Source organism: Melospiza melodia, chromosome 1 (genome assembly GCF_035770615.1).
Source record: "Melospiza melodia melodia isolate bMelMel2 chromosome 1, bMelMel2.pri, whole genome shotgun sequence".
NCBI classification, from domain to species: Eukaryota; Metazoa; Chordata; class Aves; order Passeriformes; family Passerellidae; genus Melospiza; species Melospiza melodia.
In genome coordinates this window covers 50,763,595-50,785,767 of record NC_086194.1, presented here as the reverse complement: position 1 = coordinate 50,785,767, position 22,173 = coordinate 50,763,595, and the positions used below count along the sequence as shown (strand labels likewise).

The window sequence follows — 22,173 nt, the reverse complement described above, 5'->3', positions numbered from 1 at the left end:
CTAGAGGTAGTGCCATCCGTTGCTTTGGTATTGGTTCCTGCAGTAATATCAAAATCCATTGGGATCTAATCATTATCCTTTCACCAAAAGAAAAGATAAATCCTTCATGATAAGAGAAGTGGGGCATCCATGAGGGCTATGTTATATTTTCTTCTGGCTAACTGGCTCCCTAAAGTGGGGGCCAGGTGAAGGATTCATGGGTGTATACTGAGAGCTTGCCTGCCCAGTTTCACCCTGCAGAAAATCCCTTGCAGGTAGAGGTGGCTTTTCACCACACCTGAGTCCATCTCAAGACCAATTGTCTCCTCTTCCTCCAACACAGATAAGATAGTACCAAGCCTATTGGTTTGGTTTTCCTTTTGCTTCCTTAATCAGTCCGATCTAATCAGCCTCCAGGAAAGAAGTTACTTGAGGTTATTCCTCTGTCTTTTATATGGTATAGTTCTAAAATATCCATGAAAAAGCCCCACTACATAACTGTTTGCTTTAAGTTAAAAAAAACCCAAACAATTAAGGAGGCAGTTTAATTTTCCTCACTAAGTAAAGCACTTAGCATGATCTCACTTGCTTAAGGTAACTAATTATAGGCATGGAGCCTATTCAGCTCCTTGCTTCTTTAGAAAGGATATAAATTAATGCAAAGAAAAAAATCAAAAATCTACTGCAGTTACATATGATGGGCACTTAATGCAGAATCCTTTAGTAAATTTTTGCATTCTAGCTCTATGGCTAACTCTCAACCTTCCATTCCAACATCTTATCCTCTATCTAGCAAACATTGCAAAGGGGTTGTGGTAACTGAAAACGCTCATAGTGTGATGTGGTCTTAGCATACTCATCTATCTCTGCTCACTATATTCTGTGTGTGTGCTCTAATGTAAGTCTCAATCTTTCTTCAAAGAAGAGGGTAGCCAAGTGACCTCTTTTTTCTTCACTGAGGAGAGGAAAGAGGAGACCTGTTTTTTTTGTGGAGATATCCTTATTGCTATGTACAAAAAAATGGCTCTGACTTACAGTAAGAGATAACCTGGTGAACTAGATTTATATATTGTTATTAAAAAGCTAACCATACCTGTAGTGTACCGAGATGCAAATGTAAAATAAGGCAGGGGAAGGTAAAGGAGGAGGGAGGTGCAGGTGGCAAAAAAAAAAGGTAATTCTGGATCTACTAATTTCTCAAAGGTGAGTTTAACATTTTAGGCTATTTAAAATTCTATTGTTGGAATACAAATCAGGTTATATGTGAATGTTATATACTAGGAACTGAAAAGCAGAGAAAGCTCGCCCTTTCAGTTGTGGTGGGGAAGCGCTTGTACAGCCTGTCTCTGGAAAATATTGGGTACCTATATACAGGTTGCAGATCTTATTGCAGACTCCAGCTGTGGTCAGAGTCTATAAGATGAGCTGGGTGCTTGCTGTCACAGCTGTTCATCACTGCTCTCTTGCTCCAAGCCCTCCTTTACCCTGCCACTGCACCATGCTTATGCTTGTCATCTTGCTCCAGCATGCTGCCATGCTGAAGTGAATGTCAGCTGACCACCTCAAAGTGCTGTGTTGCAGTGAGATGTATGTCTCACACAAGGGAAGAATTACCCACTGGTTTGTTGGTTAAATGTGGTGACAGAGGAGGCCCTGTTTAAAGTGCAGCATTGGCACACCTTAGACAACAGTGGGGACTGGAGCCATTTTAAATGCTTGGTTTGAACACTTGCACCCAGGACACCTTCTTGGAGAGCCCCACAGCATAAGGCTACTGCAGCAGCAGCACCAGAATGGCCAGTGGGCATCCTTTGGCTCCTAATCCTCTTCCTAGTTGTAAGATAGGAATAAAACCCATGCCTATGCATCATGTTACAGTCCTAAATTTCATTAGAACAACATGTTTGGGAGTTGATGTGAGATGCTTTGACACCAACTACACTTCATGATTTTGTGGCAAGTTTTGTGCTGTAGGAAATTTCCAGAAGATGGTAGAAATTAAAATTTATTAGGATATAAGAATAACAAATTATGACAGCCCAAGAAGAGGTCAGAATGAGACACTGACATTTTAAAGCATATGTTCACATTTTTTGAATGTTTCTTGTGAGTAATAAAACTGAGATACTTATCCCTGCTGGCTGCTAATGATCTTGCTGTATTTTTTCATGAGGATAGCATAATGAAGCTCTGTGTCCTAACTTCAGTAACTCTTACCTATCATTCTTATTTCACCTTGTGCATTTTAGTTATCAGAAGCAGTTTTTGTATTTTTAGTTCTTTATCTGAAGTTTTCTTTGCAGGTAAAAATTAATAATGCATCCTAGGCTTTACTGTGCCGTCAAAACTTGACAGCATGTGCTACATCGTTTTCATTCAATTGAATCCCACAGAGAGCCTTGGTGCTAACTGTGTGACCTCATGTTTCACTCTTGGGTAACCCCAGGAGTCCCAAATACAAGACCTTTTATAACCCTACTGTACTCCTAATCTAGCAGGATTCCGGGCTCACATGAGACTCATACATTGCAAAAGGCTCACAAATTTTGTTGGCATGGAAGTCCCCCACCTAAGTGTCTCCCAGGATTTAAAATTAAAGAAAAAACTTCCTTTTCAATGTATGAGGAAAATAACTACAGGTCTGAACAAGTTTTAAAAATCACATGCAGATTTATTTCTGGATGTAAACAGCAAGGTCAATGTGGATATAAACAGCAAAAGGAGGACTAGGGGAAATGTAGGCCTACTGCTGAAAGGGTCTGGAAAATGAGGGACAAGTAACATGGAACAGGCTGAGGTACTGAACACCTTTTTGCCTTAGTCTTGGACAGTAAAACTGGGCTTCAGCAGCCTGAAGCCCCTTGGACCAGGGACATGGAACAAGCAAGGCTTACTCTTTGTGAGAGAAGACCAGCTTTAGGAAACACTTCCAAGAGGATAGACATACATAAGTCCATGGAGCTTGATGGGTTTGTACCCACAAAAGCTGAAGAAATGGGCTGAAACCTTTGTAAGGCCAGCATCAATCACCTTTGAAAAGTTGTGGTAACTGACAGATGTTCCAGAAGACTAGAAGAGACCAAATTCCCCTCCTATCTTCAAGAAAAACAAGAAAAAAAGATCCGTGGGAATACAGGCTGGTGAGCCTCATCTCAGTGCCTGGGAAGGAACCATTTCTGAGGACAGGAAGAACACCAGGTTTACTGGGGGTAGTCATGGATTTATGAAGAGAAAGTCATGAGTAATCAACCTAAAGCCTCCTACAATAAGGTGATTGGCATGGTGGGCAAAGGGGTGAGGATATTGGATGTTCTTTACCTTGCCTTCAATAAAGCATTTGACAATGTCTCCCATGTCACAGAGCAGAGCAACTGAAAAAGTGCATTTGGTAAGTGGATAGTGAGGCAGGTTGAAAGCCAGCTGAAGAGCTGGGCCCAGGTGTTGTGGTCAGTGGCACAAAGCCCAGCTGACATCACATGGCTACTGAGACTTGATTGATAATCCAGGTATCAATAATGAAGCCAATACAGTATGATATTTTCCTTAATTACCTGGATGCTGGAGCAAAGAGCATCCTGAGCAACTTTGCAGATGATACATGTCTGGGAAGAGTGGTGACACGTGACATATCAGTGTTCCACTGACATCAGGAGGAACACAAGAAGGCTGGAGAAAGGGGCTGGCAGGATCCTCATGAAGTTCAACAAAGATGAATGAAAAGTCCTGAACCTGGGGTGAACTCTCTCATGCACCAGTACAATCTGGAGGCTGACCAGCTGGAAATTAGCCTGGCAGAAAAGGCCCTGGTGGTGTTGATGCATACCCAGCCAGCAATATCTTGGGGTGTATTAGGAAAAGCATTACCAGAAGGATGAGGGACATGATCCTGTCCTTCTTTTCAACCTTAGTGAAGCCACAGCTGGAGTGCTGTGTCCTTTTTTAGTTCCCAGTTGAAGTGACACAGAAATGGCCGTGTTGGAGAGAGTGCAGGAAAAGCACCACTAATGTGATTAAGGGACTGGAGCATCTCTCCTGTGAGGGGATTCTGAGTGAGTTGGGACTGTTTCAGAAGAGAAAGCTTGCAGAAGGTGGGATAAGAAACTTCTTTTAGAACAGAATTCTCTGTCTTTTTCTAGATCACATATTCACTAACATTCTTTCTCCTTCTCTTGTGTGACAAACTTCCTTTTACTACATCACAGATTTTTTTTTTAATTTAAACCCTATAAAACCTAGTATTTTTTGATGATTTTATAACTTCAGAATTCTAGGGAAAAGGTTCTTTCTGAGCTTCTGGTTTTGATTGTTTTTTTGTCCACTAGGAACCATGTACTCTTCTGTCTGTGAGGACTGTCATTATCTTGTAAAGTACACTCAGTTTTGCACAGAAATTGGTAGCATTTTGTCCTTTTCCACTATAATTCAGGGACAGCTTATTTGTATAGCACTCCTATTTATAATATATTGCTTAGAAATAATTTATCTTTGTAGCTGAGCAAATTGCAGTATAATTTCACTGCTCTTGCATAGACCTTTCCCTTGTTTATAACAGTGATTTCTGAGTTACAATCTCTCCAATATAAATAATGCATTAGTTCATAATTTAAATGTGACCTATCTTTGCAAGACTGGTGACTCACTATAAAAGATCTTTTTGAGTAGCTTCAAAACTTCAAGCAGATTTTGGTAGCTGATTTATCTCTTCTGATCTGTAACTTGCTGTGAAGGTTTAGCTTTTATACATTTGACAGTGCTGTGAGCACCAAAACTGCTAAGAGTCCCTTAGTAGGAAAAAAAATTGGCTCACCAGAGAATCAGACTAACCTGGTCTCTGCTGGAATATCACGCTCTAAAATCAGGAGCCTAGCATTGTAGTTACAAGATAGGTTTTCTTTGGTGGAAAAGATGATTGACATAGTTCATTTCCACTTCTGTAGTCCTAGTGGTGTTGATTCTTACAGTTTGTAAAGTATCAAGATTTAAACCCCATTGTCAACATAAACATCTAAAAACATAGAATCAAAGCCATTGCAGGGGTAAAGGAAAAGAGCTGCACATTTCTTAAACTGTGTTTGTTATCACATAACACCAGTAAGGTCATCCTAATTCTCTGCTGTCACTAAATAGGTATTTTTCACAGAGACCATACTGCACAAAGAGACGAGTGAAAGGAAGCTAAATCCACTGCATCCTGTTGATACCCCTTAAGAGCTCTAAATGAGGCAGTGAATCTATGTCTCCAGTAGCATTTTCAGGTTTGAAGGAAAGAACTTGCATTCACCTTTCCCCCAAACTGACACAAGTAAAAGAAAAGAGGAAGAGGACCAATGAAAAATGAGATAAATTCAGGATAAACCCTGATTTTTTGGAAGATATCTGGACCTTTATTTTTTAGCACCGTGTAAATCCACTAAATCCAGGGCATGTACTTGAGGGCTTTCAAATTACCCACATAAGGTATAAATTATATACATTTTATATCTATCTATCTATCTATCTATCTATCTATCTATCTATCTATCTATCTATCTATCTATCTATCTATCTATCTATCTATCTATCTATCTATCGAAATTACCCCACAAGTCCTTGTGAAGAACCAAAAGGCATTCCATGGGCTACATTGCATTTATTCTATATCAAATATTCACACTTCAAGTTTTAGCTATACATCTATAGATGAAATGAAAAGAAAAAGAATGGTGTTTTTACATAATGGCATTATTTCCAGTTGCATTTACTTTTTTGTTTAACAGACACACATGAACTTGGTATTTGTGCAATAACTGTATGTAGGTAGAATTTTGCCAAGACCTAAATAATACAAAATTTCTTCTTACTGCATAGTTAAACATATTCTTCAGCATTTGTCTAGAAAAATGTCTCTTTGAATGAATCAAGTAGCACAAGTCATGGTGCAAGACCACATATGCAGTAGTATTCATCAGTAAAATAAATACACATCTAGCAATCTTGAATTTTCTCCCTTTTTAGATAATTCACATGGAATTTTTTTAATTCTTAATAAAACATTTATAATTATGCTTTAGACGCCATCAAGAGCAGTAGAGTTATATTTTTCAAGTTTCCTAGGCTTAATGGCAATTTCAGTTTGACACTGTTGCCATTAAACATTACTATAGAATACTCTATAAATATGAGAGAACAATTATTCACTTTTCATATAACTTGAAGAAACACATTGTATATTTAAAGTAACAAGATGGAAATCACTAATCACAAATAAACAGCTAAGACTTTTAAGAGTCTTTCCATTTTTAGGGGAAAAGTCACAAAGGCTTTTAAATAATTAGAATAAGTTAATTGGGACTGTCACTAAAAGTATTTTGAGAATGTGATTGTATTGTTTGGTAAGTTGATGTGGCATCTGATAGGCTGGAAGAAAATGTCACATAGGCTACCACTTTCACATCTGGTTCACTTCCATTGCTCCTTAATTTTTTGTTTTGAAGTATTAGAGAAATAAATATATCAAGTTATTAAATCTTAATTTATTGTATTTCTGAGCTGAAGGTTTAAATTTCTTATCCATTGGTGCTGAGCTCCATTAAACTATGACAAATTCTACTTAACTGTGCTTACATAGCTTGGTCAAATTCCTGATTTCTAAGGTGAAGGGCCAAAAATCAGGATTTATCGAAGTCTAAGAATTAAGTACAGACTGTTTACCAGATCTTAATTCATCTGATGCTATCTTAAATATAATTCATTTCATAATTTTATGTGGTAAATTTTAAAGAATGGCTGCACCTCAACACTGTATGCAATCACTTTGTATAGCCTTGTATTCCACATCTGAATACTGGAGAGAAAAAAAGAAATCTTTCCATGAAACACTGAAATGTACAATTTTTAGGAGAAAGAGAATAAGCATTTGTTTTTCAAAGTTGGAACATGTGCTTTGTTTTCGGAGTTATCTTAAAAAAAAAAAAAAGAAAACCACAAAAAAAACACCCCCAAAAAATTTCCCCATCTGTCTGTTTAGCTTAGCTTTGCACAGCAGGATGCAGGTCCTTCTTTTTTAAAAAGCAGGATCCATGGATGCCTGTGACAGTGTTCACAGGGGTTCTTGGATGAGGGTAGAGACAAAAATGTTGACACCATGTTCAGAAGGCTTGATTTATTATTTTATGATATGTATATATTGCATTATAACTATGCTAAAAAGAAATAGAAGGAAAAGGTTCATCTCAGAAGGCTAGCTAAGAATAGAAAGAAAAGAATGATAAGAAAAGCCAGCTGTCTGTCCGAGATAGCTAGGCCTTGATTGGCCGTTAATTATAAGCATTCAAGATGGGCCAATCAAAAATCCACCTGATGCATTCCACAGCAGCAGATAACCATTGTTTACATTTTGTTGCTGTAGCTTCTCAGCAGGAAAAAATCCTAAGAAAGGATTTTCACAAAAGATGTCTGCGACAGATGCCCACCAGGGAACCTGGCTCTTCTGGCAATGCTTTACAGGGTGGCTATGGATCCCACTTGAGGCTTCCAAAGCTTTATTGACTTATTCCTGTTGGAATAATTCACATAAAGTCCAGTTTAATTTCTCCAGATTATATTTGTAAATTCTGATTCATGGGTTTTGCTGTATGTCATGATCCAGAAACACTTTTTCGACCTATAGCAGAGCACTAGTAAAGAGGCTACGACCTAAGCACTGGCACTGTAAGGGTTACTTGCTCCTTTACTGCAAGGATGTAAGTAAATTATACATATCTGACAAGAGTACAATCTATATGTGACACCCTGTGGATGTAAACATTCAATGGCATTATAAAACTTTGGGTTCCATAAAGGCTTTTATGATATTATTCAGGATTCTTTTTCTGACTAGAAATATTCATAGCAGTGAGAGGTAGAAAGAGATGTATATCTGAGAGTAAAGCAGACCTAAAGTAGCATATCAAGTTGGTTGGTATTTTAGGTAAAGTGGGGAAAAAAGAGTCATGTCCTTGCCTGTGATTCCTGACCCGAGATTACTGCAACTGAGACTTTTTGTTACGGCTCACCATATTTATTATTTTGTAAGTACAGGTCAGCGTAATCATGACTGGAATCTGGGATAGTGTTTCTCTGCATCAATCACTCTATCTGTTAAAGGCAGATCTTCCAGAAAAGAGGGAAGAGCTTCAGAGCTCTTGATGTAGGCAATATTCAGTAAGAAAAGACTTGACCAGAGGAAGGTTTCTTCTTCAGCATTTCTTTCCAATCTGTCATATGACAGGGAGATGAAGCAGTCAGAATTTTTTGCATGTTCTTAACATGCTAAAGTTAAGGGACAAGGACTAACTAAACAAAGCAAAGTTTTAGAAGAAAAAAATATATATCATATACCTGGCATTTTGAAATAGTTAAACAATGAAAAAATATATGATTTTTACAGCAGTGGCAATGGTTGCATACTTCTTTTGTACATATGGCACCACATCCCTTTGGATATAAGGTAAATTGAAGGCCTTAGCAGATTTCCATGAATCAGTCAAAATAGCTTGAGTTTAAAGAGAATAAGTATCAAAAATTAGATCTTTTTCAGTGCCAGTATGCAAGTGCAAGTCTCTTGACATGATGAGTTGATTATATTGTTTCATGCTTCCCAAAACAGTAATTTTATTGGCACTTGAGGTTACAGTAGTTCATCTTTTTCCTGTCCTTAGAGTCTGTGTTGTTTCCTTATTTTCTTATTTTAAGCAGCTCTCCAATTTCTATTTTTCAAGTAGTTTGAAGTACTTCCTCCAACAGTGCTCACACTTGGGATTAAACACTTTTTTCTCATCTTTTTTCTTCTCCTTCACTTTTGTCTTCTCTACATACATACAGTGTCTTTCTGTATCTCCTTTTTATTTTCCAGTTTAATTTCCTTTCTTAACATTGATGCAGCCAATGGTGCATAACCAGTTTAGATTACTCCTGTATCAGATCTGCTGAATTTCAGGCTAACTCTTATTCCCAGTTCAGCTGTCAGTGCAGCTATCAAAGCTGCAGAGGTTCTTTCAGTAGTTTTATTGCATACTGCCCCACTTAATGGCTCCCAACCCATTTTTCCCTCAGGAAAATATTTGGAAGTATACTTTCAATTTGAAACAGAGGGTTGAATGTATTATTACTTGGCTTGGTACAGTCCCATCCATATAATATAGTTTATATCACATTTAAAAATGAAAAAAAAATTTAAACAGAAAAAGACACTCTTCATTTGGAACATGTTAAATGATATGTTTCAAGAACTTCAACGGGTTTTCCAACATTTTTCAAGTTGAGATATTAATCAAATCTGGCCCTTTCCTCTGAAGAATCTGTTTCAAGAAGTGTCAAAGATTTGATGAGAAAATGTCTGGAAAGCAAAAGGAAAATATTAGGTAGGGATTTTTTTCCTTATTTTCCTCGTCTATTTAGAGAAAAACCTCTAAAACTATCTACCAGCCTGTCCTTACCCTCCTGGAATACTAAGTGCATGAACTACTTCAGAACCGATTCTGGAAGTATACTATTATTTTTTTTCCGTTCTATCTTATGCTTTGTTTGCTGAATTTCTGGAGTAAAATTTATAACAGAAATATAAACCCTTGAGAAATCAAAGCTTATAATAAACTGAAATACTGACAGACCCTGAACTATGGCTCCCAAATTGCAGTGCTTGAAGTGCAGAAAAACAGAATCAAGGCCCTTTAAAGTACTCCAAATTATAGTCTATCAATTGTTCTGTAGGGCAATCACAAGCCTATTTTGGTAGAATAATAGAATCCCATCAATAAGCTATTTGTTACTAAAATTAGGCATACCAGGGTCATGTCATTACATATTTTACAGTCAAGCACATGTTATCAGGACTGTCATATCCTCAGTTACATTTTCCATAAAAACAATTTTGCTCTAAACATGAATTGTTTTCTTGAAAGGACTTCCATTTTCAGAAGCTTGAAATTGCCATAATTCTTGGAAAAAGCATGTGTATATGTTTATGCATATTGAATGTAGGTGTGAGAACTGAAAAGCACCTGTGTGCGTGCACTTAGATCTACTTATTACTTCAACAGGAAGCCTCCTGGCTCCAAAGCAGTATATTGCACAGGTTCAAGGTAATAAATGAATTGTTTATTACTTACAGTAGATATCTGTTTTCAGCAAATTGGAAATGAATTGAATAATAGGTTGTGAGTAGAGCACTGTATTAGTATATTTATCACAGAGCTGTGACCGCACTGCAGCAGAGCTGCAAATTCATTGGCACATCCTTGCTTTTCATGTCTTTAGACTACAACATTCATTATACTGCAATTTATAAAATGTTTTAGGACTTCTATAAAAGAATAAAATACTGGTGTGCACTAAGAACAGAGATGAGAGACAGGGGAATAAGTCAGTTTAACCTATATGCTTCCTGTTTTATACATGATACTTTAGCTGAGCATATTGCTGTTTCTGGTAGATGGAAGAATTGTCAGAGTACAGGAGAAAAAGCAGATTATGTAGATTTTAGTGTATGCTCTATGTTAATTTGGAGGAGAACAGAGCAGTGCAAAAAGATAACTCATTTCTGTGTTACTGTTTATTGCTGTTGTTGCTCATGATGACTGCAATGATAGAGAGGAGGAAATTCCATCGTGATAACATTGTATGCAAATATAAATTAAACCCTTTTTTCTGATCCAAACATATTGCAAAGTAAAAAAGATGAGAAATGGGAATAGAGAAGGGGGAAAGGGTTACAAGTAAATATGCATATTACATTGCCTCTAACCAATGATGAAATATAATTAAGCTTTGTGACTCTATGGGTCAGCTCAGGGAGAGTGTTCCATGTGAAGTAAATAATGTGTGAATGCTGTCTACATCTGATTCATTCATGATTGATCCAAGTCAAATTTAAATTAATGACTCGGAGGACCTAGTCTATATGTCCTTGCTGATATTGAGCAAACTAGGAGTTGGCAAGGATGTACTGCAAGAAAAGCATGTTGACCTCAGCTCTTCCTCTATAGTAGAGTGGGATAACTAAAGGTGTTAGTTGTTTGTGTTTTTTTACTCTACCAATAAGGAAGATCTGACTTTCTCTCAGAGGAAGGAGAAATTAGTGTCCTTGACTTAGATATTCTACTAGGGACTTAATAATGAAACTGGCACTTATACCAATCATTAATAAATGCTTCAGAAAAAGTTCACATTTACTTCCATCTCACATTTGCTTTATTGCATAGATGGTGTGTTTTGTTTTACCACCAAGACTATGTTTTTGTTGTGAAGGGGAAAACCTTCACTGCTCAGACAGAAAATGTTTTCTACAACACTTACAGAACAGACTCCTCTGGTTGGATGGTTACTAGAACAATCCACTGGAATTAACCATTTATCATCTGAATGCTAATGCATGATCCACGGTTTCTGTCAAAACATTCAGACTTGTCTTAACTTTACCATCAAATTGGTGTTTGTAAGATAAATGGTTCCTAGGAGAAGCTTCCATGTTGTCTCAATTGCAGTAAAGAAAGTGGCCAGATTCCTAATTGTAATGATGGCAAACAGTAAAATAATAATAATTATAATAATTTTTAAAAAGTGGTTTACATGAATCAAATCAAAAGTTTGTCATGCCAGGCAAGTCAAAAGACCACTTGCTGTAGTGATTTTCTTTTAGGACTATCCCTATTGTTTAGTATTTTTAAACAAAGTCATTAAGGCAATGTGCACTTTTCAAGATCAGCATCATTTTGGTAGTACCAAATCATGTTTTACCTCAAGTTTCCTTTGAATCACAATGCCATAGCAATTTAAATCACTGACTTTCAATATGTTCAACTCAAAACCTACCAGTTACAAATACAACTCCATCTCATCATGTCATAGCCAGATTAGTAAATTAGAATGCTGAGCCAAAACTGTACTTGTATCAATAGTAGCTGATGGCATCTGATGGCTTCACGACCGTCAAGGTGATTCATGTGCTCTACATTTGCCAAGCAACAGATATTTAATGGGTTGTGCTTTTTGCATATGATGCAGCCAAATTTTGTCACCTATTTGAAGATCAACATGAGATCATTTTTGTCCCTCATTTAGAGGCAGGCAATCAAAACAAGTAATACAAAGTGTAAGATCCTATATGTTGTGCATCAAGGAGTGGAGAAGTGTCATAGCCAAAGGCTATGATAGCCCATATCCAGGTTTGATTGACAGAGAAGAGACTTTGAATACAAAATCATCTATCAGTATTATACTCATCTTTATTACTGAGTAATTCCTTACATTATGGGAAGAAACATAAACATTCCTAATTACCAGTTTCTTTAGTCCTCAAAGTATAAATTTAGGCATAATCTCATTTAAAACACAGCTCTATAAAATCTACATGGTGATTCAATGCATGATCAGTTGTGTTTATTAGCAGAGAATATTGTAGTCACTGTTCTGTATTACATGGGCTGTTCACTGGTCTGCATGCTCTGATAATTATGATCTTCTAAAAAATAAGAGCAACTTTCTTCAAATGTCTAACTTTGATTATAAAGTTGACACCATAAAATCTCAGGAGATGTAATTAATTAAAGCCAAAAAAAAGAAGAAATAATAAAGAATTAACAAGATAGCAAAGAATCTATTTTATGTTTTGTTCTCAAGCCCAGCCAGTATGTTCTACTTTAGCTATTTGAAATCGCAAAAGAGAGGTGATTAGATGAATACAAAACTAATCCAGTCATATTTTGTACAGGGCAATACTTGGAAAGGTTTAAAAATTTCTTCAGAGACTTAGTAATTAAAACCCATGAGATTCTTCTCGAGAGTCTCAGTGCTTAACTCATATTCTCATATCCCCAAGAGATCTGAGCTGTGCCCACATGGCACAGTTAGGTTAGTGAATAACTGCCACTCCTGTGTGTTTGTTCAAATAATAAACTCAAATACATCAGTCCAAAAATAATTGATATACAGAGCAGTTTTCATCTCTTCTGGAAAGCCTTAACCTGGTTAAAGACTAGGGAAAAGTCTTCAGAATGTAGTGGAAAAGGTTAAAAACAAACCCTTAGGAGATTAATAATATTTCATAGCTGGCCTTTCATAAAAGTTTATTCTTCCTTTTTTTCAACTCATTTAACTGGCTAAAGATAGATGCAAATGTTCTTATTTACACCAGCTGAAGACCAAAGCCTCAGTTTTCTGACAAAAACATTGTGCAACAGATTGTTGTTTATATCTAGCCTGATTAGTTCATTTTATGAATTTCTGGCTTTATCATCTACCTCTACCTCTGTGTAAGATTGTCACAGCACACTCTAATTTGCAGCTTTTGAACTATATGCAGCCCAGGGGCCATTTACACTCACTTTATCCTGATGTTCCTAATTCCCTCCCTGCCCCACTCCAGAGCAGATAGACAACACCTGAGTAAGTGCTGCCAAAGATGCCATTTCCTCCAGCATCAACTCCATACAGAGCTGGTCTCCTGTGGTCATGATACAATTGGTAGGAACTGACAGAATGGATTCCAGAGCTGTGAAATTCCCTCTTGTTAACTCCTGCTGTAGATTCATCCTCCCCTGCTTTGCTTCAGCAGAAGTGGCAACAGTTGGGGTTGGACATAAGTAATTTTCCAGCCATCAAGACCCCGTAGAGCCTAGCTTATGCATAACATACAGGTACAGAAAGTTGTCTACAACAAATGCAGAAAAATGGCTTATCCAGCTCCTGCAATTGCTAAAGTGGAACCATCATGATTTAATTCTAAGGAACTAATTAATGAAGTGCCCTGAAAATTAAGAACGGTAGAAAAGAAAGGAGACGTTAGTCTCTACATTGTGTGCAAAATAAAAACAGCATAAATCCAAGAGGATCATTTAATCCATATGAGTTAACTGTTTCTCAATTAAATTCTCCATTAATCATTCTAATGCAAACAATTTAGAACCTTACAGATCTGCAGACAACACCAAAAACACTGTTTGACAACCTTTACTGGGAATATGGCATAAAGGACTTTTTAAAATCAAATGTAACTGCATATTTTAAAATTTATTTTTCCTTTGTAAATCACAGTCTTTAAAAGTGCCAAGCATTTCTTTTTGATCTCTTGACAGACTAAGTTTGATAATGTCCACCAAAGAAACATGAGGGCTTTGTATTGATGTAAGTGACAAAGAAAGGATAGGTACTTCTTGTTTCAGGTTTATTTAGTTCTGCCATTGTTGATTATGTGCATGTGTGCACAATTAGCTTAGAAGTCAGCAGCAAATTAAACTAGTTTGGGAATTATTGTGAATCTAAGTTAATTTTACAGTCTCTTTCATCTGCCCTTTGTGTTGCCTTGCGTAGGAGTTCCAAATCCTATTGCTGAAAATCTCAAGGTCAATTTAAGCACTTAAGAAGATGTAAGAAATGAGAAATAATCTTACAGGCAGATCAGCTGGGTTTACTTTCATTTGGTATACTGTGAGAAACATGGACTCTCTATGGAATAGTTAATTTTAACCTAATATTGGTACAGTAGGACTCTGCAATAGCACTGTGTCCTAAATTGGGTTATCTTATTTTCAGTATGCTTTTACCATGATGAGTGCAATACCTCCTATTGCATTAGAGAGCAACATCACTGCAAACAGATATAGATGTTTAGAATGCTTTTGTGATTTGGTTACCAGTTTACAGATTGTCTTTTGAATAAACAAACAGACCTTCAGTGGTTCAAGATACCGGCTAAAAGCATTTATTGCTCCTAAAAATTATTTTCCTTACATGTTAATTTATAGATGTAATCTTTCATGGTCTTCTTGAGCAGTCAGGTAATCCTGAAGAGTAAAAAACTTCTAAATTTTCATAATGTTTTAGTAGTCTTTTTGTGGGTGTGAATAAAGGTAGATGGTGACAAAACATGCTCAAAAGCAAGCAGCCTGCATTTTGGAGGACCTTTGCAAAAAATGGTGATAAAAAATACAGATTTGAAGGGTATGTTTGGAGGCGTTAAAAAGGGCAACTAGTGGGCAAATACTGGAAATCTACTCAAAACAAACTGATAGTGGTTAGTTCTGAGGCAGAGAAAAGGACAAAAAAGCAGAACAGAAACAATTTGGCAGAGAAATGAGAGGTGAGGTGTGAGCATGAGGAAGATTAGATAGGGATTTGATGATGAGAAAGAAAAGATTGAATTTCATGTTAAGCATAATTCATCCTGGGTTATTTTCCTTTGCAAAAAGCCTTTAACATTTTGTTCTGCTCAAAAGAAATTCTCATGGTGTCATTATCATTGTAGCATTTGAGTTCTTTTCACTACAGCTGCAGGCAGTACATATTAAATATTTTGTGGAGTGTGTGTGTTCCTTTTGACCTCTCAGGTGGAGGAGCAGTTACACAAGTGAATGTTTTGTTTTGGTGATTTCTTGGCTTGTTTGTTTTTAATGTGTATATAAAGAGCATTGGTTTAGGTTGTATCTAAACACAAGCTGTATTTTGCACTTTTGTGTGAAAGGGAAGCAGAAAGGGAAAAGGCAGGGAAATTAAGGAAAGGTTTGTGTTTTACAAGAGAGAATTTTGAGATTTTTTGATGGTTCTTCAGTACTGAGGGACTTCATTTAACAGTCTGCATGTCGCCATGTGGACATTTGCCTTCCTGTACAAAATAACTTTATATCTTCTTGCTCAAATGATCTCTAAACCTAAAAATTGGACTCAAATACACTTTGGGCACAATATGTCTAGGCAAGCTAGTTAATGTTTGAAATAACCCTGTCCTGAGGGATTTGGTCCTCTAAAAAGACTGAGGCAGTGACCTGTTGACTTAGAGAGGATAAATGGCACATTTACAACATTAAGAAAACGTAATCACATAATGAGCAAAAAGAGATTTAAATCAATGTTTTCTGTTTCTTATGGAATATGAAAATATCCAGATTAGAAAGGTGTCTGGAGAGATCACAGCTCCTGCCTTCAGGCAGACCCAACCATACTTAAGTGATTCCCGATGTATCTTGAGCTGCTTTCAAAAATACTTTCTACCACTAATGAACCTCATTGCATCTTTGCCCTTCCCCTGTGGACATTTCTAACAGTTTGCAACTTTCCTGTTTTCAAGAACTTTTGTGCAATCAGCCATTGCTCATTTCTGCTGTATAGGCTGTGAGGATTTCTACATGGGTCTGATATCACTCTCCTTGTACTAATGTTATGAGATACCTTTTCTTTGTCTTCTTTTTTTTCTTGCTGTCAATAGTATGTTAGGTTCATTAAGGATCACATGTGGAACAAATCAAAGATAAAACCACAAAAAACCTCCAAATAAACAAAAACAAAACAAAAAACTAAAGCAAGCAAACTCAACAAAACACACCAAACAAAACCAACCAAATAACAGCTGAAAAAACCCTGAACAAATTTTTAAAAAGCTCATGATTTTGTATTATGAGGTGACAGAGTTAACCTGATGTAATTTAACAAATAGAGAAATCCAGATCACTGGACACCTATTATTCTGCCTTTAGTAGTTTTATTATATTTTTGAGGAAAACAAGGCGTTATCCTGAAATAAAAGCAAGGTAGAGTAGAATGCAGCATGTTTATCAACAGTGGATTGTTCAGGATTAATATCATCTCCCTCTCTGGTAAAGCACAGTACTTTTTGTCTCAGACAGGAGAAAAGTAATAGATCTATTTTACCAGATGTCAATAAAATATTTGATATATTGTAATGATAGAAATTGTTAGCTAAACCAGAAAAGATGGGGTTTGAGAGAGGAATTGCAAATTAAGTTGTGAACTGTCAAATGGAATTGCCCCTCCATTTATACTGATGGGCTAATGGCTGGCTGGGAGATGAGAGTTGCTCAGAGATCAGTGCCAGAGAAAATCCTATTCAATGTTTCAGCTTTGGTTCAAAATTAGGAATATCTTGATGAAACATGCTGATGATCCACATTCAGCCCAGAAAAATAACCTGAATGATTTGAATGACACAATGGAATTTACAGCACACAGTAATGCTGTTAAAAACAGTAGCAAGACTTTCTGTATGCAGTGGAAGTCATTGGTTGGAAGTGATGAAAAGAAGTAGGATGGGAATTTAGTGAAGATCTTTATCATGTTGAGTAATCTCAGGATGCCTTTAAGCCACTCTTCTTTAGTAGTCAGCAAAATGCTACCTATTAAGTAAAATAATTTCTGTAAAGAAATCCAAAAGTTCTGATCAACTCTGAAATCACAAAACACTGCTAAGATCTCCTCTAGAACACTCAACAGAATGCAAGTGCAAAAAGGAGCAGAGCTACAAGGAAGAACTGTGGAAAATATATTTTCCAACAGCAGGCTTCATCTCACAAAACTACAGACTAAAAGAAGTTATCATTGCTCCCTGCAAAGTATTGAGATGTAAATCAGAAAGGAAAACAGACACTGATAAGCAAATAAACAAATCAAAGTTTCCAAATAAAATACCAAACCAAATAGCATCTGTAAACTCTCTATGGATAAATTTTGGGGTGGAAATTAAAAGACAGCGTATCATACTTGAAGGGATGAAGCTCTTCCCTTGCCCTTCAGAAGGAGCCGTAAGCAAGAAAGTTCTCAAAATGGAGTCTGCAACATTTTGCAAGTTCTTAAAATATGGGTATCCACAATGGGAGGAGACACGACTTGGTAACAAGGAACTTGCAGTTCTGTTTTGTGATGGTTTCTAACTTCAGAGCCTGGTTTAGGAGGGATGTGCTGTTTTGAAAGTTTGTTTTGTTTTATGGGTTTTTTTATGTTATGGAGCCTTATTCCTAAAGGAGAAGAAAGAACTGAGTTGCTTAGAAGCATAGTCTTTTAATACAAATAATCTGCAAATCATGCGTGCATTGAATTTTTTTAAGGTTTTAAGTGTATAAATTTTGAGTGTCTACTAAATGATGAGCATAAGGTAGATAAACGTAATGATTGTATCTGCTCAAAATACAAATTTCATGGCAAGATGTTTGTATGTTGAAAATTGTAGATTGGTCTCATTCTATAGAAAGAAATGTGTTTGAAAAATAATGGTGTTTACAGTGATAAATGTTATTCTTCATTATATTGTTCACTGAATTCAAACAGGTTTTTTTGGGTTTTTTGGTTTTTTTGTAATTTCTACATTCTGGATATCTAGCATTTCCTGTAAACTATATTATAGTAAGTAGGATTTGTCCAAAATGTGGACAGATAAGCACCAGATTATGTTACAGAAGTTTGCTAATGGACTGAATAGAAAATAAATCTTATCATCCTATCTGATAAAATAAGCTAACAGAAAAGAAGGTGAAGGGAGAATGTCAGGAAATGATGCTATGGTCTGTTTTAAACTTCATTGTGCGCAAATATAAAATATTGTTTACTCTATTTTTCTGAATGCATCATCTTTAGAACAGCAAAAATCAGATCAAAAAAGAAATTTTGCAAACGCAGATCCAACCATCTACTGGAAGCCATTACACTAATCCAACCATCATACTGGAAGCATAAAATTAACATCACGGAGTTTGCTGAATATCTCTGTTTTTATGACTTAATACGCTCCATTAAATGATACAGATAAATATCTAGTTTTCATCTTTCTGAAGATTAAGTCATTTGCCTCAGTTATATAGTCAGTAATGCAGTCTCTTTACTAGTTATGTTGCAATAAAACTAAGTTATACTGCACTAAAATGTGAAACTGGTTGCGAGCATTACGTGTGAGAGTTCATATAAATATCTGGTAAAATTCACAAAGAAAAATGTTTGGTTTGGTCATTGAAAAATTACTTTTCAAGTCATGCATTTTCAAATGTAAATGAAGAAGAAAATACATAAAAAGAAGTTATTTTGAAAAGCTGGGAAAAATAAAAACCATAAACATATTTAGGAACTTTTGCAGTTATTTACAGCCTTGAATAAAAGTTACTTTTATAAGATTATTTTTGAAATGTCATTGCTCTTTGCTTTCCCTACTCTTGTACCCAGGAGCTATGGATTCATGTAAATTGTTAATTGTTTGTCTGTTTAGAAATGTGCTATTATAGGCTCTTGTTTTTCTTCTGCGGTGTTGAGAACGCAACTGGATAGAACAGTAATCAGCTCTTTCTATTCATTTAGCCTGCCACACTTATAAAACTAAATTAATTCATTTAAACCATGCTGAAGACATAATTTATTGAAATGTGATAATTGCCTCAGGTATTTTCACTGTATTTTACCGTGAAGATTTTTAAATAGTTTGTTTCTTGCTTTAGAAGAGCATTTCTTTCAGCGCCAGTATTTTTAACCAGGCCAGTATTTTCTGATCTTTTTGGAAAAGAATGGGTTCTTTTGAGTTCTAAAGGCTGATATAGGACATAAGAAATCTCTATTCTGTATATTTTGAGGCACAAAACAAAAAATCATTTCTAAAAGAGAGTACACAATATTCAATTCTCAAATGCATATTGTAACATAAATTATTCCTGGTTGTTGATCCATGAATGCCAATGCTGTTGACTGAAAATTGAGGAAATAAGAGACTGTAAGCTTATTGAGGAATGACCCAGATCCTTTCAGTTTAAATAAGTTTCTACATAGGAAAGCAAAGCTTTCCTTGGGTGTTGTTTATGAGAGTATCATTGACTGTCACAGGAGTACGATGAACTTCAGATTTATCTTAGAGATAAGAACACTTATTCTTTAATGCATTACTGAAAAGATCTTTTTCGTCTAATAGGGTGTCTTTTAGTTTTAGTTTTTAATTTCATAATTAAAAAAAATATAGATTTGGCCAAAAAAACATGAAAGGAAAACTCCTTTGTTTCTTGATCAAAAAGGCAGAGCCCGTACTGAGTCTGATTATAACTAATTTAATAAGGAAAAAACATTCTTTGAAATGATATTTCAAAGCCCTTTCAAGGAATAAAAGTTTAATAGTTTCAGAGGTGAAAGTAAATGGTAATTCCCATTTTTAACTATATTTGATAGAAAAGAACCTGGCCAAACTTAAATCCCTGAAATCACATTTAGGTGATATTCCAAGCAACAAATATATGTTTAGCTATAACTTTGGGGTTTTGCTGTTACACTTTTTCATTCCTTCCACTCTCCAGCAGCATTGTAGCTGAAGGGAAGAAAAGCAGGCATGTGGGAGAAAGGTGAACAACTCTTGCCACAAACCCCTGTGACAAGAAAAAATTACACAACTATTATAAGAAAGCCTATAGTTATTTTTAATAATGCAGCTTTACTAATTTCCTTCCATCCTAGCCAGCAGGCAACCTGTCTGCCTTAAATCCCATTGCTGGAAACGGAAAGATGAAGAGCAAGCCAGTGGCATTTTGCTTTTAACCTCCAGTCAGCTGTGGGACTGGGCTCCTTGAGGCATGACACCACCTGCACAGCAGGAGGAGGTGTGACATGTGATGTTCTTTCTGTTTGGAATGCTGAGTACCAGTCATATGTTACTTGGAACCCCGATTTATGATGATGAATCTATCCCACCTTCAACGTGCTTTTTTTACTGTCTGTACAAAGGCTTCAGCCAAGCCTTCAGGAATCTTTTATGCAGTTGTGTGTTCAGATATAAATTCTCTTAATACACCTAAAATAGCAAGGATTAATTATGAGACAAGGACATGATACACTGCTTGCGCAGCTCAATGTCACTATAGGACATGAAATAACAAGACATACACACACTGCTCTCAAGGCAAAAAAGGGGAAGTTTATTTTCTGACTCCAACATTTATAGATTTCCAAAAGTGACAGTGGATTGGAGGGTGAAAGTGGCACCTCTCCAATGACATTGTACAAACCAACAGTCCATCAAATTTCTCCTCCTCCATAAAATAATGCAAAACAATGAGTTATTTACAGAAAGTGTGTGAGAAAGTTCATTACAAGAATGTAAACATCAGAAGGCTTAGAAAATCTTAAAAAATCAGGGCGACAGCTCAAAATTTTGCTTTGTGTAAATCTAGATGCTCATTTTGGTTTCTCTTTCTGTCTTTGCATCTCATCCTGACAGGTGTGTGCCCAATCACTGTGAACACGACGGTAAATGCACCCAGACGTGGGACAGCTTCAAGTGCACTTGTGACGGAACTAGTTACAGTGGTGCCACGTGTCATAACTGTAAGTTACCCTGCAGTTTCAAAGTTTCAGTGGAGTAGGGAAGTCTCTCATGTCTTTTGGTTGAGATTTTAAAAAATCACTCATCCTTTCTTGTTGTTAAAGATCCTCAAGCCTCTTTTGAAAGAAAAATATCATCTTAATCACCTTCTGCATTCCCTGCATTATGATGTGTTTACAGAGCACTGTACTGTGCCATGCCACCCACCAAAGCAGTTCAAGAGCAGCTGGGTGTTCAGAGCAAACACATTCTTAGCAGTTGCATATGAGATACAGCTTCTCATGGAAACTGAATCTGCCCTGAGCTGCTGGGGAGAGCTGCTGACTGCTGCTTGAGATGCTGGTTTAGGTTGCTAATCACAAAGGGTGTTTACACACTGATTATCAGCCAGCTTAAAATCTAATTATTTGCTCTGTGGTTATGAGTTTCTGAAATAAGAATATTTCCTATAAGCTCCACATGCTCTACACTATAAAAGCACAGAAAGAAGAAAGGTGCTGTTGCCCTTTTATGGGTCCTGAACAATGCATGCTGAGCCAGTGGCATGCATCTTCTGTTCCTCCCCTCTTTTGCTAAAAAAGAGGGATTTTGATCTGCAAAAATACCTAGGATACAGAGAAAATATATCCAGTCCTTACTTTTGTTCACTTCTTCCTTTTGCCAACAATCTCCTAATATTGAGACAAGAGTAAAAATGCTTCTAAACAGGCAATCAGTTGAAATTGAAGCCAGGATTTATAGAGATACAAGTTTATATCACTTTTCTGTTTACCTTAAATACAGCTATGTATAATTTTACAAAGATAATTGCAGAATTTTTTTCAGTTTTAACCAAAAACTCCAAACCAATGACACCATCACAGTTTTCTGGATCAAAACAAAAACCTAACTTAAAGACTATATAAATGGGGGGGGGGGGGATATATTTTATGTAATAACTATTAATACATTGAGTGGCAAAGTTCTCTGTGATCTGGCTATTGAAACTCTAAAACTGCAAGAGTTAAATAGCAAATTAATTTTGATTAAAGAGAAATATTTAAGGTGCCAATGCCTGTAGGAGAGGTTGCATGGCACCCTTTTTTCCACCAAGAGGGAATGTGCACAGT

General features: G+C 36.3%; 1 protein-coding gene across 1 annotated transcript in view; it reads left to right on the top strand.

Annotated features, from left to right (window-relative positions):
* Window positions 1-22,173, top strand: part of CNTNAP2 (contactin associated protein 2) — a 1,021,890-nt gene that overhangs the window by 646,124 nt on the left and 353,593 nt on the right. Inside the window, exon 11 of the mRNA XM_063157997.1 lies at window positions 20,960-21,066. Within this exon, the coding sequence (XP_063014067.1) occupies window positions 20,960-21,066 (107 nt within the window). The remainder of the gene's footprint in view (window positions 1-20,959; window positions 21,067-22,173) is intronic.